A 22,168-nucleotide genomic window follows, 5' to 3' on the forward strand; every position below is an offset into this window, starting at 1 on the left:
CACGTACCCACCTTCCTCCTGGACGTTTCTACCTAGATGTCTAATAGCTGGTTCCCTTGCTTCTTTCAGGTCTCTGCCCAAATGTCACCTTACTGGAGAGGTCCTCCTTGCAGTGCCCACCACCCTCCACCATATAAAATGAAGTAACTCCTCCCTTGCTTACCCTTCTTTTCTTAATTGTTTTCTAGAGCATTTATCGTGTATTATTTATGGTCTTTTGCTTCCTGTTGGTATGTAGCTCCATGAGGATAGAGTTCTTACCTGTTTGGTCACTTTTGTGTCCCCAGTACCAAGAATAATAAGCATCGATTATGTGTCAAAGGACTGAGTGAGTGAGTGGATGAATGTTGGCCATCTTTAGTGCTTCACTCTCGCCGTGCTCCCCCTTCCTCACACATTCAGTTCCTTCTGTTCTTCCATCCCCTCCCTCAGGCAGCTTCTTGCCTCTCACTTCCATCAGCATCACTTCCTCATCAGACCTTTCCTGTCCTGATTGTAGTCTCTGATTGCAAGTGCCCTTAGCCGTGGACTCCTTCATAGTAGTGATCATTTCAGTTTCCATTCATTTGTGCTGTTCTTTGTTAATACCTGTCTTCTGTTTCCCTCCACTTGCCCTCCCCCTTATTTTGCTCTCTCTTAAATTCTAAGGGCCTAGCACAGAGTCAGATTCTCAATAAATGGCAGGTGTTTGTTAAAAGAGTAAATGAACAAATCAAAATATTCTTATGATTTATATAACTCACAACCCATTTGAGTTGGTAAATCTCTGTAACATTTGCTTAAAAAGAAAATAGGATTAAAATTTAATGATTTCATAATTTTAAGTTGATACAGAGTCTAGTAAGCATAAATACAGTTAACATCACTGCCTTTGGCCAAGAATTTACTGGGCTGTGGCCTCCCTCTGTTGTGGAAACCGGTCCTTATCGTGGATGGCCATGCAGCCTCTGCCACCACCCCCAGCATCTGGCACTCTTCATTCTAAGTCCTGAAGTTGGTCTGCTGTAAACTCACCCTTTGGGTTTGGGGTTGCCCTCTTGCCCTTCATATATGTAGAGAGTTATCTTATCCTTTATTAAATCAAATATAGTCTCACTTCCTTCTGTTGAGATTTTTGAGCTCTTTTGGGCCCATGTAATGCTCCTGAGGGATTTTATGTAAAGTGTGTTCCAACATAGACCCTATTTATATACCAACTACCAAAGGGTAACTTTTAAAAAAGACTTTTGTGAGTAAGGCTCTTGTACCGGAGGGGGCAGTTTCCAATATATTAATGATATGTTTAATAGAAGTATGTCTAATAGAAGAATTACTGCAAATCTAGCATTACTAACCTTAATAATTTATTGAGCTCATTATATTATTGAGTATGTGCGTATAAATATTAAATAGTTTTGGGAGAAAATAGCTATTTCAGTGTTTATTACTAGTGGGTCAAATACTGTATTAATGGATGTAATCCTCAAACAACCTTAGGCACTATCCTCATATTATATATGAAGAAACTGATGTACGTGAATCTTAGAAGATTTTCTTAATCTCATTGTCACTGCAGGCAGTGTAAACATATTTGATCCTTCTTAATGATCTCAGAAGGTAAAATAACCATGTCAAGAAAGGTAATCTGTTTCCAATTTCCTCAGAATTTTTGGTCACTAGTATCTTCTCATTAAAAGAAAAATACTGGGCTTCCCTGGTGGCGCAGTGGTTGAGAATCTGCCTGCCAATGCAGGGGACACGGGTTCAAGCCCTGGTCTGGGAAGATCCCACATGCCACGGAGCAACTGGGCCCGTGAGCCACAATTACTGAGCCTGCGCGTCTGGAGCCTGTGCTCTGCAACAAGAGAGGCCGCGATGGTGAGAGGCCTGCGCACCGCGATGAGGAGTGGTCCCCACTTGCCGCAACTAGAGAAAGCCCTCGCACAGAAACGAAGACTCAACGCAGTCATAAATAAATAAATAAATAAATAAAAGAACGTGAATTTCTTTAAAAAAAAAAAAAAAGAAAAATACTTTATGCTCTTTTCTTTAAAATACTTAAATATTTAACAATGCCTTTGTAATAGATGAGATTAGAAAATGTGTATATGATTGTTCCAGAACTTGGATACATTGGGAAATACTTTTTTTTTTTCCCATAGCTATTTACTGTTTTTTTGGAGTAAGTACAAAGTTTTTTTTTTTTTTTTTAATGGATACAGGTCTCTATAATAATACTTTAATAATAATAGAAACTTAAATTATTATTTTTTTGACCTTATTTGTTGTCTTAAAGAAGTGCTGCCTCAAAAACAATTTTTAGGGAAATATTTTATCCTAAATATGTTGATTATCCAAGGTTGAAAACATTTCACCTGGAAGCTTAAAGATTTGTATCTTGGCAATAAGATGATCACTTCAGTTTCAGTATTGTTTAAATCAGTGGATGTGTGGCAGCTGAAATGTTTTCTTCTCTAAAGTTTCAGCGTGGAGCTTTTGTCTCCCTTTCTCATACTTTTTCAAAACTTTGTCTATAAAGATTCAAGTCTGGATTGGGGATTTATTTCTAGAAGTGTGTTAAACACTTTTCTGTAGATATTTGCTTATGAAGCTGCATCAAGTAGGTGCCATGGTTACCATCATCTCTGTGACTCTGCTTGTTCACAGCCCCTTCACTCACCTGTGTGTCCTCTGCTTGTCTGGTTTCTCTGCTTTCTGTTTCCCCTCGTCTGAGAATGGGTTTGTAGGTCTGATGTTCTGTCATGGTGCTTCGGTAGAGTAGCCCGGTGTCCTTTCTGTATAGTTAAGAAATGAGCTGGTCAACAGGAGTAGTTAAAATGGAGCAAGCTTAGCTGTTCCTTGTCCCTCGTGTTAAACGTAATGAGTTTAGAGGATTATGACTGCATGTAATCATTGGGATCTGCTAGACAGGACATCTGTTTTACTTTTTACTCATTACACTGGTGTATAAATAGCATCTTTTTTTTTTTTTAATGTGAAAATTACTTTGTGTTCTAGCTAGCACTGGTGACTTAATTTTTGAAATGTGCTTTCTGGAATAGCACATGATTAGTATAAAATTATCTTAATAGGACTGGAAACTCATTATTAGTCTGAAAATATTTGTTTTCTAACTGTGAAAAAAGGTTTCTGGGAACGTTTGAATTTTCATTTATTCTAGACCGCATTAGAATTGTTTAGTATATTCAAATATTTTTCCTTTGGTTTTATTTCCTAGGTTGCACGTTTTCAAAAAATTCCTAATGCTGAAAATGAGACAATGATTCCTGTATTGACATCAAAAAAAGCAAGTGAATTACCAGTCACTGAAGTTGCAAGCATTCTCCAAGTAAGTGCTTGGTGGGGAGGAAGGGAGTGGATAGTAGAATGAGTCACTTAGACTCTATAGATAAGTGCTATCTGGTAGAATTTTCTGTGATGACAGAAATATTCTGTTCTGCACTGTCCAGTGCAGTAGCCACTAGTTAAACATGACAATTGAGGATTTAAAGTACGAATAGTTTAGGGGAGGAACTGAAATTAATTTAATTTAGTTTTTATTCATTGAAATTTAAATAGGTTCATGAGGCTAGTGATCACCTGATTGGACGGTGCAGCTCTAGATCATTAGTATTGCTAGGGACTATTTGTGCTGTGTGAGGATTAGTTGGATTAGGAAAATAATTTAATTATTAACATAAGTAGAGTTAGGAGTTTATCTTTTTTTTATGTGTTTTCTAATGTAAAAGCTAAGTACAAGTTCAGAACTGCAAATAAACTTTGCTTATGTAATTTAATCTCTTCCTAGTTTTAAAAAGCACAATCTAATGAAACATGAGGAAAAGAATATTTAAAATTCTACCTTCAGAATTCACATATTTTAACAATGGCATTAAAAACATCGGGTATCCTTTTTTTGAGGTTTTTTTTGGGGGGCGAGTTGTATTTATACTCTGTTTTAAAACTACTTACTCTAAATATATTTGTGTCGCAAGACTCTATTAGTGAACTCTATTATAAAGCTTTTGGCCAGAGAAACTTAATTATTTTAGAGATGCAAGTAATTTATTCTTTAATGATAGTTAAAGTAATAAATCATGAGAGGCAGTGACTGAAGAATGTAGGTGGTGTTCATAGTGCATAAAATGTCCCAAGAACCAGTTCATGTTAACTTCATTATTTTGAGTAATTTAGGAACCACAGATTTTCTGCTTGGTATAAATATTCAGTCCAAGAACAAAAGGTAACACCAATCTCAGAATTTTGATAGGCTCAGAGAACAAGAAAGATACGTGATCTTTTGGAGAAACTAATTTTAGAAAACAACAAGACAACAGTGAAAATGAAGAAAACTAGTTAAAATGTACTGGTATTTTGCTTTCTGTACATCCTGACTGGTTTGTGTTATTTCTCTTTCTCCAAAGAAAATCATAATTTTTTTGTTTATTAAACTCTATCTTGTTGCTTACATTAAAAATTTTTTTATTGAGGTATAATTTATATAAAATACAGTGTACTCATATTAAATGTACAGTTTGCATTTTGACAGATGTAACCATCACCACAATTAAGATGTAGAAAATTTTCATCACTCTGAAAAGCTTCCACATGTTTTTTGCAGCTAATCCCTCCCAGTGCTCTGGCTCCAGGCAACCACTGATATGCTTTCTGTCCCCATAGATTAGTTTTGACTGTCATAGAAGTTCCTGTAAGTGTGATCATATGTATGTACTTTTTTTGTGTTTTCTTTTTTTTCTCTGCTAATATTCTCAATGACTTTTATGGGTAAAATCTCATAGGCTGATCTTCAGAACGGTCTAAACAAATGTGAAGTAAGTCATCGGAGAGCCTTCCATGGCTGGAATGAATTTGATATCAGTGAAGATGAGCCACTATGGAAGAAGTATATTTCTCAGGTGAGATTATTTTTATTTTCTCCTGTTGTGTAACTTACATGTATTTTTGTAAATGTAGTTGTTTACTTTTGTGAAGTGATTTTTGGAGAAAGGAAATAATTTTTTTAAGTGTTTTTTACCTAAATTTTGTCATTTGTTAGAGTTTATTGTTACATTGGAATTTCTATGATTTTAGTGTGCAAATCTTTAAGGACTTATATTACATGGAGGTGATACTATTAACAGTAGTTTCCTTTGCAGGTGTCTTCACTTAAATATTTTTTATTATAGAAATGCTAACTTTTTTTAAAGTAATATGGCTAGCTTAGAAAATTAGTAAAAGTTAGGTTATTGGACTGCCTGGGTACAAGTTCCTCCTTTATTTCTTACTAGCTGTGTGCTCTTTATTATCTTCTGAGCCTTATCTGTAAAATGGGGATAATAATCTTAGGAGTTAGTAAGCTATCAATAGATGATAGCTATTTTTAATTATATTTTATTAATGTCCTAATCTTTTCAGAAAAATTTACTGTAAGATTTTTCTTATCTTTATGACAAGTATATTAGTGAAAAGCTAAAAAACTCCTATGGCCAGTTTTCAAGTAGTAGGATTAGTTTGCCAAACAAATAAATTCTTTTTAGTGAAGAAACTTTCTAATGCCTTCTAACCTGCAGGTTCTTTTTAAAAAAAATCTTTAACTTTTCTAAAGGGCCTTGCCTGTTAATGAACCAAAATCTATCAGTTTTAACTTATTTAAATTAATTTGTCTAAAGTAGAAAAACTGAATTTTTAGAGAAGAACCTTGTATCTGTCTTGTTTTTATTGGAATACTTTTTATATGTATATTTGTATTCTCACATTTACCACATTTCCACATTACCTAAAACTTCAGAGGTTTACTCTGGATTTATAAATTACAGTGATTTGACTTATCACTAGGCAATATGATTTTTAATGTTTTGCTTTCTTGATCCTGTTTCAAAGCTAGAGAACCTGCATCGTGAGATTGCTGTGAGAATGAAATGAAATAGTGCCTGTAATGTAGTTAAGTGCAAGCAGTAATTAACAGTAAATATCAATTGTTAATCATAAAGCACTGGACGACTCCTCACTCCTCTACAGAGAACACTGAATTTGTTGTTCTGCAAACATTTGGAGCCTGCCATCTGTCAGGTGGTTTCCTTAGTACCATGGCACAGCTGTTTTAGGGTGAAATAGAATGATCATGGGCCTTGCTCTCAAAGTGTGGTGATAGCAGCTAATGTTTGAGGGGTTTGTAGTTTACACAGTGATTTAATATACATTCTTGGTTAATCCTTACCACAGTTTCTGGTACAAGGTAGGGAAGCACCCCCGGGGCTTAAAAAATTAAGGTCACACAAAAATTGGAGCTGGATTCAAACCCAGGTACTCTGGCTCAGTTTGTGTGTAGTTTGTCAACCCTGAACCACATTGCAGTTGTACTTTTATTTTGCTGGAGCAGTGATTTTCAATCCTCTGTGCATTAGAATCACTTGGGGAGTGCTTTAAAAATGCTGAAGCCTGTGCCTTGCGCCCAGAGATTCTGATTTGATTGCTCTGGTGTGAACCTGGGCATTTGTTGGAAAATCTTCACGTGATTCTGATGTGAAGCAGGGTTGCAACCACTGTGCCAAGGAACGGAGCCATAAAGGGAGTGGGAGGTGGTGGCATCTAACTTCAGAGTTATGATATCCAGGGGCTGAGGCTCTCTGCTGGGATGGATTCTTTGCAAAGTTACTTTGCAACTTTGATGGCGATTGGCACCGTTTCATCAGAGGAAGTCACTCTGGCAGCAGAGCTCTGACGTTTAACTAGGATGTCCAACTGGAAGAATTTGGGGTGGCTCAGGTGCTTGGTCATTTAAGAGCTGCCCAATTGAGTTGGTGCTGTGGTTTGTTTCTTTAGATACTTTTGTCTCTGCTAGCTAGATGTTAGGAAAACCAGTGTTGGGAAAATCTTCAGCTTCTTCTGTGGTGAGGATCTTACTGTCTGCTCTTAGCTGCCCTGCCCCTCCCCTGGTGGGGGATGGTTATTCCTTTGGTGGGTGGGTCAACCACAGAATTGTAATCTACACCCATTTACTTATAGTATAGGAATGCTGAGGAATGTTTGGAATTTATAATTTAGGTGTTCTACCCAGTGCTTAATGTAAACCTTTAGCTTAAAAGTTATTTTCCATTTATTCTAGCCCTGGTAGAAATTCAGAACAGCTTATAGCATACTAAAAATACATGTGTACTATAAGGAATTGGTAAATTCTTAGTTTTAAGCAATAATGCCCTGATAGTTCTTTTTTTTAGGCTTTTGCTGTGCTGGTACACAACTGTCTTTCATACAAAACTGTTGAATTGCTGTTTTTTTTTCACTTTCAGTTTAAAAATCCCCTTATTATGCTGCTTCTGGCTTCTGCAGTCATCAGTGTTTTAATGCATCAGTTTGATGATGCTGTCAGTATCACTGTGGTAAGAAAAAATATATATTTTTAAAAATTGTTAATCATATAAATTAGGATTGGCTTTTATTTTAGAAAATGAATTGAGACATGCCTTAATGCTTCTTCAGGTTTTTTTGTTAAAATCCAAATTCTGGTTTTAGTTGCAGTGATCTCAAGTAATGTTCAAGGATCTGTGATTGGCACCCTAGAATTATTTAACAATCCAATAATTTAACAGATATGAAATATTTTATAATAATTTTCCAGTTAAATATTTATTTTACTTTCCAATTGAGAATACGTTTCAGTAATCGTGAACTGAAGCCTGACATTTTAAAAATTAAAAGTATTATTTAACAGTGTACTCTGTATTTTTATTCTTTCCAGTTAGGTTATTCTGGCTTTCATCTTTTTTTTTTTTTCTTGCCCTTCTGTTTCATGGTAGTATAAAAATTTATAGTAAGTATAAGCATTGATTAAAGCAAGTGTGTTAGGCTTAAGAACACAGTAGAAATGAACGTAGAGCTGTGATTCACCAGCTCTTGCTTGTGGACTCCCAGGAGTCTCTGAGTTTCTTTTAAGGGAGCATATGAGGTCAAAACTACTTTCATAAAACTAAAAACATTATTTGTCTTTTTGCTATAGACATTTGCATCAGTGGTGCAAAAGTGATGGTGGGTAAAACTGAATGGCTTGAATCAAAATAATGGCAACAAACTGTCTAGTAGTCATTGTTTCTTTCACTGTTTCTCTTAGCAGTGTTTTTGATAAAACAGTAAAACTTAATTTGATTAAGTCTTGATCCTTAAGTATATACCTTTTTAATGTTCTGTGTGATGAAATGGGAAGTACGCATTGAAGTATGATGGTTGTCTCAAGGAAAGGCTGTGTGCTGAGCTGAACTAGCCTTTTACTCGAAAGAATGACTGAGACAAACTATGGTTATTAAGACTTGGATAACTGGCATACTTTTTTTGAAAGTGAGTGACATGAACCTATCACTACAAGAAAAACAACTGACAGAATTTGTTGCCAATGGTAAAATTCAAGCTTTCAGTGATAATTAGAATTTTGCAAAAATTTTATGCATTATTTTATGGTGGACAGCTTCCCAGTGTTTAAGACCTTATTCTAATGAGATCAGTAGTGATTTTAGTGAATGTGATTTTTTTTTTTAACTATTATGAAATGTGTCAACACTTGAAAGATTTGAATAACCAAGTGAATCAGTCTTTTCTAAATGACCAGTGCATGACGATATAAAATACTCGGTGACAAAAGAGCCATTCAACATGCAAAAGAGATCAATAGATTTTAATATAACAGATTATGAAAAGTTCATTGATATAGTTTTAGGTTCTATATTGCAAATTACTTTTAAAGTAACAGTTGTCTAATTTTGGTGTAGTAGCTAAGAATAATATCCACAGTCATCTGAAAAGGCTTTTAAAATACTCCTCCCTTTTTCAACAATATCTGAATGAGGCTGAATTTTGTTCATATACTTCAGCCTAATCAACATATATCAATAGATTGAATGCAGAAGCAGATACGAGAATCTGGCTTTGTATTAAAGGAGACATTAAAGATAGAAAAATTGAAAGCACTGCCACTTTTCCCACAATTTTTGGGGGGGAATATATTTTTCATAAAAAATGTTGTATGTGTTAACATGTAATGGGCTTACTTTTTTTTAGATACTAAGTAGAAATTAAAACTGAGTGATTGAAAAAGTATTTAATATGGTAAATATCAATAGCTGGAAGTCACATAAACAAAAGCTGGTCCTCCGTTTGTAAGAGCACAAAGGGATCCTGAGATCAAAGAGTTTGAGAAGCCTTCCTGGGGAGGCAGGTCCCTGTCAGCTGTCCATTTTTCCCCACAGGCCTCAAGGCAGAGTTGTGATTCCTTCCCTGACTGTTTTGTGCTTATTGTCTGGTGTCTTGGGGCTGCAGATAGAGTCAGAAAAATAAGATATGATTAACAGTTATTTCAGAAGTTACAATGTCTTATTTAAAAAGGTTGTTTGTTTTGTTTAGGCAATACTTATCGTCGTTACAGTCGCCTTTGTTCAGGTGAGTAAGTAGCCTATTTTGACAACATAAAAATAGTATTTTAGTTAATTGCTTAAAAAAATCAAGGTGGCTTATGTTAAAATGTATAGTTAATGGGTATGTTGGTCAGAACAATTTATTCTTTGTTTTTGAAATAATTTCAAAAACAATAACTCTCCAAGGAAGTTTGTGGAACCAACTTGACTGCTTTGGTTTAGGCAGTGGCATGAAGAAAATCTAGTATTTTATTTGATGATGTTAAAGGTAACTGAAGCAGATGGAGACAAAAACTACAGTGATAGAAATAAAATCCAGCAGTAGGCTTTTAAATTTTTTCCAGTTAAAAAATTGGGCCAGAGTTCAAATTCCTCATTCCTCCATGGAAGGGATGTTCTGATCTGGATCGAACTCCCTGTTCAGCATAGACATTGAAACAGTAAAGAAAATATATGAAAAGGAACCCCCTTTAAAAAATTAATGTGAATAATGTGGAGATAATGTCTGGATTTCTGTTGACAAGTATAGATATAAATAAAAACATGGGCTTAGTTTTATGTTTATTTAAATATCTGATAACTTCCTCAGGTTTTAGAACAGTGTTGGCAGGTGTCATTTGATTAGCTAAAAGTTTTAAAGCATGGTTAATAAGACTAGAAGAATTACTCTAGTTTAGGGAAAAATTAATATGTCATTTGAAATTCATGTTATTTTGAATCATAAGACTATATTTTAAGTGGCTGTGGTTATTTTCACATCTATGATTTATTCCTTGGGTATTTCCTGTCATGATCCAGCTTTCCTGTGGTAATCTCTAATTTAGTAATTTGTTTTATAGTCACCCAGTGTAGAAAAGCCGGTTTTAATCAGATTATCTGCAGCAAGTTTGTGAGTTGCGTTAGTACACCATCAGGGATCCTGTATCTAGGGAATCCTTTTGCTTAGAACAGATAAAAGTTGCCTTAGGGCAAGTGGCGGGCTTAGTTTAGCAGAGGTTATTCCAGGCTGAGCCTCATTGGACACAGCTATTCATTCGGTCATGTGGGTGGCACGACCCACTGGACCAGTAACTGGAACCCTTTTGCATCTTTAATAATGCTACAGATGTATGGAGTGGCTTGCTTCAGAAGTATTCTTACAGTATTATCACTTTGTATGGAAGAACGTCAGTAGCTTGGTAATAGCCCCTACTCTCAAAAAAATCCCACAAAATTTGTATTTTAACATACTCAGTGTGGACTTTTACACAAAGATAGTGTGTTACACACCTTAAATGTAGTGGCTGAAACCATCTGCCAAATATCTTTATGATAGGTTCATTTGATAGGTTCATTATTTATATTTGTGTTTTTACCTGTGTTTTAGGAGGAGAATGCTTTTTATAGTCTTTTATTATTTACATCTGCCTTCCCCCCTTTCTAATCTCAGTTTCCCATCTTCATTGTACACCCTTGCAGTCATAAAAATAGCTAATTGTTTTGTATAGTCATATATTGAGGCCACCTTACAATAAATTTAAAATTTAACTTTTAAGTGTTCATTTGAGACGGCTGTCAAGTTTTTTGTGGTGTGTTGAAGGATCATCTTGATATAGAGGTATCTTTGTAGTTGTAGGGAGTAAAGGCTAAGAAGTCTGAAGAGGGAGGTGAAGATTGGGCAGCTTCTGTGTCATTTATTAGTAGGATCTAGGAGTAGTGAGTGTTTTCTAGCCTTTTATGGAATTTTTGGGTAAAACTTCCAAATTCCTTAATATCCTTGGTATGATTGGGGGAGGGATGTCTTTGTAATTTTTTTTTAAATTGAGGTATAGTTGAGGTGCAGTATTGTTTCAGGTGCACTATACAGTGATTTGATATTTGCATGCCTTATGAAATGATCACCATAAGCCTAGTAACCGTCTGTCCCCATACAGAATTATTATAATGTTCCTTATACTGTATATTACACTGGGTGTCTTGTGAGTTTTATATTTACAGATTTACCTTACTCTCACATTTGTTCCTCTTGCCTAAGTAGTAAAGACAGATTTAGTTCTAAGTTATTCATATACAGCTTTGCATTTTCTATTTGAAAACGTTTGTGATGGGTATGCAGTTTTGATTAGTGCTAGCACTGCAGTCATTTCAGAACACCCCCTGACTTTCACTCCCACTACTCTCCCTACCCCATCTTCTCCCTTTTTAACCTTAGATCAAAAGATTGGTGTACTTAGTGCAGACATGAGACAAAAATAGCAGTGATGTTTGTGTGAAGCAAGACAGCCCACGTTACGGAGGTGAAGGGTGTCTCTGACTCTCAGCTGTGATTGTATGGTTGGAGGAAGGCTGGAGCCTCACAGAGTTAGTAGGGCCCCTGAGAATTTCCCCTTCCAGGTAATTCAGTCATGGGAAAGGTGTCTGTCAGGGTAGGGCAGCCACATCTCTCTCCTTGTTTAACGTATGTTCTTCCCAGGCAGATTTGTTTCACAAACCTTTACAGTTGCCTTGGGCTTTAATCCTCAACGCCAGTGTTGTTTGCAGTTAATTGTCTTTGACTTCCTTGGTCATTAAACATTAAAAGTAAAGTTATCTTAATTATGAGGCTCAATGGTCTTAACTTTTAATGACTGAAAACTCTATACTCTTTGGACACACAAATCAGTTTTCTTCACTTTCTTATAAGTAACTTGACCTTAGGTTTGCACATTGAATATTGAAATATAAAATTGAGGGACTTCCCTGGCGGCCCAGTGGTTAAGACTCGCACTTGCAATGCAGGGGACGTGGGTTCGATCCCTGGTTGGGGAACTAAGATCCCACATACTGCGTGGTGCGCCCCCCCCCCAAAATATATAAATATATATATATAAAAAATTGAGAATACTTAATTATCAAAAATTGGTCACTATAATTTAACATAAGGGACAAGCTTTTATGGGTAGGAATATAAATGCAAGTAAAGAAAAAGATAAAAATTGGGAGAAATGTTAAAATAATGATTGGGGTCAATATTTAGTTAAGTCTAACATAATATATGTTCTTAAGAATGTACATATTTGCATTTCTTTATAAATATTTTTTCTTAATTTTTTTTTTTTTAATAGGAATATCGTTCAGAAAAATCTCTTGAAGAACTGAGTAAACTTATGCCACCAGAATGCCATTGGTATGATCCTTGTTTCTGATATGGATTTCTACTCTTAAAAGTACAAATTAAATGTGACTAATACAGTGTACATTGTGGCCCAATATTTGTTTAAACATAAGGTAGAAACTAAACTATTAATCTGACTTGAAAAATTCATGCCCTATTCAGTATAGCAAGTTGTACTATTAAAACCTTTGTTACTTCTAATTTTGAGATTCTTGAGACATGGATTTATTCAACAGATACTTTCTGTGTGTGACTGTGTGCCAAGCACTGTTGTGGGTGCAGTGATGTTTAATCAGACCCTGGTGATTGAGAAGGTTGCTACAGTTCTCACATTTTACATTTGAGCAACTGGTCCGCTTTTCCAGTGCTTTGTTTTTTTTCTTTTGATTCATCTGAGCATCTTAATTACCAAGAGCACAAGAGTAAGTCTTTTCTTGGTTTCTGTATTTGACTTATCTCCTTAGAAGTGGTGATAATGCAATATATTTTCCCTCAGGCAAGCCCACTGGAAGGAATTTCTTTTTTTTTTTTTAAAACTAAGATTCAGACCTTGTTTTTTGATTTTTTGTTTTTTTTTTTTAAATTAATTAATTAATTAATTATTATTTTTTGGCTGTGTTGGGTCTTCGTTTCTGTGCGAGGGCTTTCTCTAGCTGTGGCAAGCGGGGGCCACTCTTCATCACCGTGTGCGGGCCTCTCACTATCACGGCCTCTCTTGCTGCGGAGCACAGGCTCCAGATGCGCAGGCTCAGTAGTTGTGGCTCATGGGCCTAGTTGCTCTGCGGCATGTGGGATCTTCCCAGACCAGGGCTTGAACCCGTGTCCCCTGCATTGGCAGGCAGATTCTCAACCACTGCGCCACCAGGGAAGCCCCAGGAATTTCTTAAAATAAGTGGCCTGGCTTGCTTTCTTCAGCCGTGGTTGTTTCTGTTTCATGTTACAGTGTGCGTGAAGGAAAATTGGAACATACACTTGCACGAGACTTGGTTCCAGGTGATACAGTTTGCCTTTCTGTTGGGGACAGAGTTCCTGCTGACTTGCGCTTGTTTGAGGTGAGTTTGATGTCTTAGTCTGTTTGAGCAGCTGTAACAAAGTAACACATAAATGTACTTCTCACAGTCCCGGTGGCTGGAAGTCCAGGATCAAGGCACCAGCATGGTCGCATCCTGGTGAGGACCCTTTTTCTGGTTCATAGCTGGTGCCTTCTTGCTATGTCCTCACATGGTGGAAGGGGCTAGAGAATATATCCAGACAAAACTCTTAATTCAAAAAGTTACATGCACCTCTATGTTCATAGCAGCACTATTCACAATAGCCAAGACATAGAAACAACCTAAATGACCACTGACAGAGGAATGGCTAAAGAAGATGTGGTACATATATACAGTGGAATATAACTCAGCCATAAAGAGGATGAAATAATGCCATTTGCAGCAGTGGACCTAGAGATTATCATGCTAAGTGAGTAAGTCAGAAAGAAAAAGACAAATATTATATGATATCACTTATATGTGGAATCTAAAATAGGACACAAATGAACTTATCTATACAACAGAAACAGACTCACAGACATAGAGAAGAGGCTTGTGGTTGCCAGGGTAGGGGTGGGTGGGGGAGGAATGGACTGGGAGTTTGGGGTTAGAAGACACAAACTATTATATATAGAATGGATAAACAACAGGGTCCTACTGTATAGCACAGAGAACTATATTCAGTATCCTGTAATAAACTATAATGGAAAACAATTTGGAAAAATAATGTATATATGTGTATAACTGAATTGCTTTGTTGTACAGCAGAAATTAACACAACATTGTAAATCAACTATACTTCAATAAAAATAAAAAAGTTAAAGAATAGTAACAGATGTATAACTAATTTAATAAAGAAAGGAAACAACTTTTCTAATCTAAAAGAAGGCAAAAAATAAGAAAAGAACAGAAATAGGAACATAGAATAAATAGATGGGTCAATTAGAGAACAAATAGTAGGAAGAGCTATAGAGCCCCACTGTATTAGTGCTTATTTTAATTGTAAATGGATTAAATATTCACTTAAAACACTGAGATTATCAAAGTGATATAAAAAGCAAATGCAATTTAAAACAGTGACATAGCTAAACTTTTTTTTTTTTTTTTCCTTAAAATATATCTGTTTTTCCCATAGAGTCTTTTGAGGTATCCATGTAGTAATCAGCAGATCTTTATGGAAATGAGTGTTAGGCATTGTGGGAGACACAAAGATGGTGTGATAGAGTTCTTGCCCTCAGGGAGCAGACTGTTGGTGTACACAAATCACCATAAGATAAGATAGAACTGGGTAAGTGCAAGAGAACTACAAAGAATGGAGTAGAAAATTTAGAGAAGGGAGAGGTTACTTCCGATTTGAGTGAAATGAGAATGCCTCAGACAACATTGCTCTGGTGGTTGTAATCGAAGGGTAGTACTGAACCAAGATGGAGCAGCAGCAGTGTTTAGATCCCCGTGAGTGTTCTGGTGTGTGATTAGAGCTGCAGTATGTTAAAGGTAGAAAATGCGTGGTAGAATCAGGGGGCCTTGGATGTGAAGCTCCACTTTAGATTTTATTGGTTGGGATTTAGCTTTGAAGGTCATACCTAGCTGGCAATGATGTTACGTTTAATCCTGCCACCGTGTGTAGAATATGTTGAAGGGATGGAGTAAGGCACCTAGTATAAGAAGCCCTCATAGCCCATGAGAACGCCAGTCTCATCTGTTATTGGAATTGACATGTACAGAGCTGTCATTCTTTGAATACCTGGTGTGTCCCAAAACATGAGCGTTCTCATGTGGAGGTTATGGAAAGCCTGAAGAACATTTGGAATTATAAGTACAAGCTTCATTTAATCTTGAAATAAATAAAGGTCTTTCTTCCAAATACTTAAAATTTATCCTTAGAAAGATATCAGATTGCTTTAATTGTTGAGTGCAAATAATACAATACAGCAAGTATTGGGAATGTTAATTTTACTTTATTACCTTCTTTCTCCCCTTAGTAGGTCTTTTTATATCTTTTTTACTAATTTCTTGTCCCTTCCTCCTATCCCTAATATTTGGTTCATGACAAGACCTTGAATTATTCTTCCTTAGAGATGTAGTAGGCCTGTCACTTGATATAAATCATCTTCCCCTCCCCCAAAGAACCCTAATTTGAATCCATGAAGTTTTTGTCACCATTTATTCTGGAGTGCTTCTCTTCTAATTCAGAAGCAGACCTCCTCAGTGGGATAGTTAGAAGATGATTTTCCCATTGTTTGAACAATTTGAGCAGTATAACGACGTAGAAACTTCAAAACACCATTTGACTTGGTAAAGTATTTAAGGGTTTCATTTAAACAAGGGTTAATTGAGAATTATCTCAGATAATTAATAAAATTAATTTTCTTGTATAGAAAAATACTTGTCAGAATATGGATTAGTACATATTTTATCCATTCAGCAAATATATATCGAAGACTTACTGTGAGTTTAATAAGAGGGATTTTTGACATTTTAAAGCTTGATGCTGTAAAAATTAGAGGTGTATGCTTTGTGGAGTAATTGATTAGCTGTGATTGTTTTCCCCCTACTTGTTAACTTTTCAGACACTTAATCAGCACGTTTTATTTGGCAGTGCTGTGCTTAGGTTGATTTTGTTCCAGTTAATCCACTTTACATATATAGTTGAACATCTTTAATTCCTTCTGTCACTTCTCTCCCCTACCTGGTACCAGAGGCACGTTTTTGCAACTACTTTGATAGTAGATTGAGACAACATTCCTAAAAGAATTGAGCCTTTCCTGCTGCTTCTAGATTTAAATGTACTGACCAAAGACATAAGAAAGCTGATAGGTGAAATTCTCTTCTGGACACAGGTTACTAACTTTTTGTAATTAAATTGGCTTATTGGAGTGTTGTTTGCTGAATTTGGTTGTGGTGAATGATTATGTAAGGCTAGCTGGTTATTCGATGTTCCTACATGAAACAAGCTCTTTGTTAGAGTATAAAGGAAACAGAAGACTCCTCAGTTATCCTTGGGATGTTATTAATTTTTCACAAATAAAGCACATGGATTTCACTTTGGAAAAAGCAAGCGTAGGACTTTTGCAGTATAGTTCTTTTCGTGTGGACATGGCCCATGGCCAAGGTTGCCACTTCGGTATTGTCATTGCTGCAACTCTAGGGTTCCTGTCATAATTTCAGTGGTTCAGACTTTGGCTGTAATTCTTGCGTGGGCCTGTAGTAGCATCTTCTCAGCCAGTTCAGTGACTCACTGCTATATAACTTTTTTTTTTTTTAATTTTATTTATTTATTTATTTATTTATTTTTGGCCGTGTTGGGTCTTCGTTTCTGTGCGAGGGCTTTCTCTAGTTGCGGCAAGCGGGGGCCACTCTTCATCGCGGTGCGTGGGCCTCTCACTATCGCGGCCTCTCTTGTTGCGGAGCACAGGCTCCAGACGCGCAGGCTCAGTAGTTGTGGCTCATGGGCCTAGTTGCTCCGCGGCATGTGGGATCTTCCCAGACCAGGGCTCGAACCCGTGTCCCCTGCATTGGCAGGCAGATTCTCAACCACTGTGCCACCAGGGAAGCCCCTGCTATATAACTTTTATCTGGTATTTTCTGGCTGTGTCTTAAGTCAATTCAGGCTGCTGTAGTAAAATACAATAGACTGGGTGGCTTAAACAACAGATGTTTGTATCTTACGGTTCTGGGTGCTGGGAAGTCCACAATCAGCGTCTGGCAGAATTGGATTGTTGGTGAGGGCACTCTTTTGTCTTGCAGTCTTTTTGCTATGTCTTCATATGGTAGAGAGAGTGATCTCTCTTCCTCTTACAAAGCCACTGATCCCATTATGTGGGCCTCACCCATATTACCTTCTTTAACTCTGATTACCTCCCAAGACCCTGTCTCCAGTTATCATCACATTGCATTGGAGTTTAGGGCTTCAGCATGAATTCTGGGGGGACAGAATTCAGTCCATAGCAGGCTGAGTCTATCTTTTGTAAAACCCTTTTTAAAGAAGATTAATATTGAGGATTTCTGTATTTGGTTTTCTTGCCTGAGTCAGTTTTCCATGGCCAAGGAATGAGCGAATATGTGTTGGTGGCAGTAACCTTACCAGCACAGGAACCTTAGAATTATTTGTGGAGCTGGGATAGTAAAACTTAGAGGAATTGAGCTATGGGCATGTTCTCCAGTTTTTTCCCTTAGGATTTTTATTTTAATTTTTTAGTAGTAGTTGAGAAGAGATACCTCTGGCTAGTTAATTGGGGGCAGCCAAGGGATTGGTCAGACAGTGACTTTAGATGAAGCAATCTTATAGACTATACATATCTGCATAACAGTACATTTTGCCTTTTTGGAAACACAACATATTTTCCATAATGTTCCAGGTAAAGTCTATATCAAAATTTGAACAAAGAATTCTTTGTAAGAGAAAACAATGTACGAGTCAGAGGAAAAGAGGATTTCTTTTGGCTGTTGAAAATATTTTACCTCTTAGCTACAAGTTTTTAACTAAACCCAAAATATTGCCTGAAATGTAGCACGATTTTCCTTCACCTGGAGTACTGAATGATTAATTCTATTGACACTTTCTTTTGTGGCTCACGTGTTAGGGTTATTAGCCCATATCATTCTTTGAAACTGTCTTCAAGATCTACACACAGGGTACAGTTGCCACTTTTTTTTTCAAACCCAGTTTTTGTTTAAATGGGAATGTCTTAATTTTTCATTTTTGAAAGATAGTTTTGCTGGATATAGAATTCTCTTTGATTTTTTTTTTAAGCACTTTAAATATGTTATTCTACTGGTTCTAGCTGCCATGGTTTCTGTTAAGAAATGGGATGCTAATCTTATTGAGAATCCCTTGTACATGATAAGTTGCTTTGCTCTTGCTGTTTTCAAGATTCTGTCTTTGTCTTTCAGCAGTTTGGTTATAATATCTCTCAGTGTAGATGTTTATGAGTTTATCCTGTTTGGAGTGTATTTGTCTTCTTTGATGTATAGATTCCTGTCTTTCATTAAATTTGGGAAGTTTTCATCCAATATTTCTTCAAATATTCTTTCTGCCCATTTCTAGTTTTTTTTCTTCTAGGACACTTATAATGCTTAAATTGGTATGCATTTTACACTTTGTCTTCCCTGGTATATGTGGTAGCTCTTCCAAGCGTTTATTTCTTCAAAAACGTCCACCTTAGTCTCTTCCTTTTCAGTCTTTTGGTTGTGTCTGCTGCTTGCCCTGTTCTGTGCTTTGCCTGCTAGTATATGTCTTTAATCTTTTGGCAGATACCTGGAAAGCTACTCTAGCTGGAGTCGAGATGTGAGGTAAAGGTCAGCCTCTGCACCAGTCCTTCAGAGAACTGCCAGACAGGTCAAAACACACAACTATCGTATTTTAGGAGCAGGGTCCAGGAACAGAAGCTTCCATCCCCACAGCTATTGCTGCTTCTCTTGGGAATGGGGCATAGCAGGCAGGCAAATAAAAATGCCTTTTTCTTCTCAAGCATTTCCCTGGTTGCTTTTTTATTCCAGAGTTTATTCTGTCAGTTTTTGCCAGCTTATGATTTTTTAGTGGAGGGACCAGTTGTTTGAGTGCTGTGCTCCACTATTTTCTGTGATGTTACTCCTGAGTTGTAAGTTTTTATATAGACTTCAGTGTATTTTTTTGGCAGGTAAATTTGATAAATTGATTTATAGTATGTTGCTCCCTCCTTATTGTGATTTATCACTGAAACTTCGCTTTTAAATTTCTGAATTATTAAACTTATATGCATACTTGTAAAAAAGCAATTTACAAACATCTTAGGAAGTAGAGATTTTAAATTAGCTGTCAAAAGAAATTGACTAGAATGTTGGAAAAGGTGTATGTTGTATTTGTGGAATGTGGAAACATTCATATTCACTAAAAGCTATTTGATATCACTTGTGTTTGACTTTGGAAAAGATGTATTTTTCTTTAATAGTATCATACAACTGAGAAAACCATTCCATACTTAGAGCAATAGGAGTGTTAATTCTCTAAGACTGTATAAGCTGGAGCTCTGCTTAGTGTTTTGTTGTCTGATTTTTATAGTTCAGTGGTTAAAAACTATTGTGAGCTGAGAAATGCTATTCATTTTAAAATGCTGAAGAGAAAGAACTCATTTTTTCCTCAGTAAGTCACTAGAATTTAAAAAGACAATATGGGTGGGTTAGAAGTGAGACTTAGTGTCTTTGTTTTAAGAGTATCATTTTACATTGGTAGGAAAGGACTGTTGCAAAAATAGGTCCCCTTTTGAAATTTTGTTCCTTTTAATAGTCTTACTGAAATATCCTATAAATCATTGTTAACCGAATTTAAATTATTGTCTTTAAATTATTGACAACTTGATCAAGTTCAATCTGTACTCTTTTTTTTTTTTTTTAAATAAGAACCACTGAATGTACACTTTGTGTTGCTGCACGTGGGCTTTCTCTAGTTGCGGTGAGTGGGGGCTACTCTTTGTGGCGGTGAGCGGGCTTCTCATTGCAGTGGCTTCTCTTGTTGTGGAGCACAGGCTCTAGGCGCACGGGCTTCAGTAGTTGTGGCACACGGGCTCAGTAGTTGTGGCTCGGGGGCTGTAGAGTGCAGGCTCAGTAGTTGTGGCGCATGGGCTTAGTTGCTCCACGGCATGTGGGATCTTCTTGGACCAGGGATCGAACCCGTGTCCCCTGCTTTGGCAGGCGGATTCGTAACCCCTGCACCACCAGGGAAGTCCCTGAATCCATACCCTTAAGTCAAGTTTGCAAGCATTTACCATGGGATAAAATTCATTTCAGGTAACACTTGGTTGGTTGGGCTTTGATTAATAAGCTAGAGCTCATGAAGAATTTTTAATTATATTTTCCTTCATTTGAATAAACAGTAAGAGGAATCTTAATTTTTGAGAGCATAAGTAAGAAATTTTATCATGATCAGGCAGTTGCAGGTGAATATTTTGGAAGATTCATTTCTGGGGAAAGAAATCCATTTCTGATTTGCTTTTAATTCTGGACTAGAGGTGATTAACCTAGCAGCATACAGGATACTAAGATGTTCTTTAGTTTATGAACTTATTTTTAGTTACCAATTGTACCATATTAACTGTAATTTTTTTAAGCAGTCACTTTTTGCTTTGCAGGAAACCTTTGTGACTTTGGCATTTACCTTATTTCTGCCTAATGTTTTATAGGAATAATCCTGTGAATTATTTTCAACCATTTAAATTCTGTAGGTGTTAAATATTCAGATTGTGGGATTATGTATGCATCTCGATTCTTATTTACATTCTCTGCTTTTGAACTGTGTTGTCTTAGTTACACCTCCACCATAGTGCCTGAGGAAGAATGAAGAGAAAGTGGAACATAATCAGTTTCCTTATTAACAGCTTTTCTGAAGGTTTTATGTTTAAACTTGGCTGGAAGGCATGGAGCTGGCTGATTCTTTGACTTCATTTTATCCTAACCTTTCTCTCTCTCATGAATGCAATGGATAAATGACTCTAATGTCTTTCTTCTCAGGTGAATTAAATTGTGACTTTGTTAAAGTGTAATAATTAGGCTTGCCTACTTTATTAAAGTACCACCCTTCTTAGAAATGACTTCCTTCCCCTTACTCTCTCAAAACTGCTTCCTGCGAAAACTTGCAGTCACCATTAAGAGAAACTAACTTGTCACTTAGAAAATACTCTTGTTCAACGGACAGTTGAGAGCTATGCTACATTGTATGATTTAGACAAATTTCATTAATAATGTATTGTTAATTTTAACAGATTTATAATTATATAGGAAAAAAGATAAGGACCCAAAGCTCCCTTTCCTTCCACATTAGTTTGTATACTAACACAGGGCTGATTGTTGTTGTACAAAAAATTACATGTGTCTTTTCTGTAGAAAAACCTGATTTGAACAAAAATTCTTACTCTCTTAAATGGTTGTTGCACTGCTGAGGCTGACACTGAAGAGCTGGGTCCCTGACAGAGTCAAGAAAAGGCATGCTTCCCCCGTCTTTTTAAAAAGTCAGATTATATTTGTATTCCTTGACAACCACCTAGTGTTAGTATTTATCCTTGTTTAAGATTTACATTTGAAGTAAAAATTCTTCAGTGGGAAAACATAAATTTCAACTTTGTCACAGAGAAAGGAGTTCTATAGCTTGTATACAAGTATTTGTTTGTTTTTAAATATTAGCAGATTTTTCTTATTAAGAGCTTAGAAAATTACAAGCAGTTCTGATTTTTGTAACAAGCATTAAAGAGGAACTTGCTAAACAAACTATTTGTTGACTTTTGTAATTTAGAAGAATAGGAGTTAATTTGTCAACGTTTGGGTTTCATCTCCATACCTTATAAGCTGTGTGATGTTGGGTGAGGCACTTAATCCTTCAGTATGTCTGTAAAATAGGGATAATACTACTAGTGCCTCGCTGGAGTTGCTAGTAGCTAAGTAGCTGTTAGTAGATAACTTAGTATAGGTGTGTAGCATGGTGCCTAGCAGGTAGTGAGCAAGGAAGTGTCAACTGTTTTTAGTATTAGCATCATCTTTGAAGAAAGATCTAACTTTTTTCTTACTTGGTAATAAATGTGTTAGTGTGAAAAATTATATAGACCTAAGATTAATTTGGGAAGAAGAGTCAAATGTGTTCTTTTAATAAAAAAAAA

The 22,168-nt window shown here is 36.3% G+C and overlaps 1 protein-coding gene across 7 annotated transcripts in view; it reads left to right on the forward strand.

Moving 5' to 3' along the window:
• ATP2C1 (ATPase secretory pathway Ca2+ transporting 1) overlaps window positions 1–22,168 on the forward strand; it is a 117,928-nt gene that overhangs the window by 50,111 nt on the left and 45,649 nt on the right. For all 7 annotated transcript variants that reach the window (XM_082459237.1, XM_082459236.1, XM_082459240.1 and 4 more), the window contains 6 exons: window positions 3,218–3,328; window positions 4,779–4,895; window positions 7,269–7,358; window positions 9,370–9,405; window positions 12,464–12,525; window positions 13,457–13,565. In XM_082459237.1, the coding sequence (XP_082315363.1) occupies window positions 3,218–3,328; window positions 4,779–4,895; window positions 7,269–7,358; window positions 9,370–9,405; window positions 12,464–12,525; window positions 13,457–13,565 (525 nt within the window). The remainder of the gene's footprint in view (window positions 1–3,217; window positions 3,329–4,778; window positions 4,896–7,268; window positions 7,359–9,369; window positions 9,406–12,463; window positions 12,526–13,456; window positions 13,566–22,168) is intronic.

This window comes from Balaenoptera physalus, assembly GCF_965194825.1.
Source record: "Balaenoptera physalus genome assembly, chromosome: 4".
Taxonomy (NCBI): domain Eukaryota; kingdom Metazoa; phylum Chordata; class Mammalia; order Artiodactyla; family Balaenopteridae; genus Balaenoptera; species Balaenoptera physalus.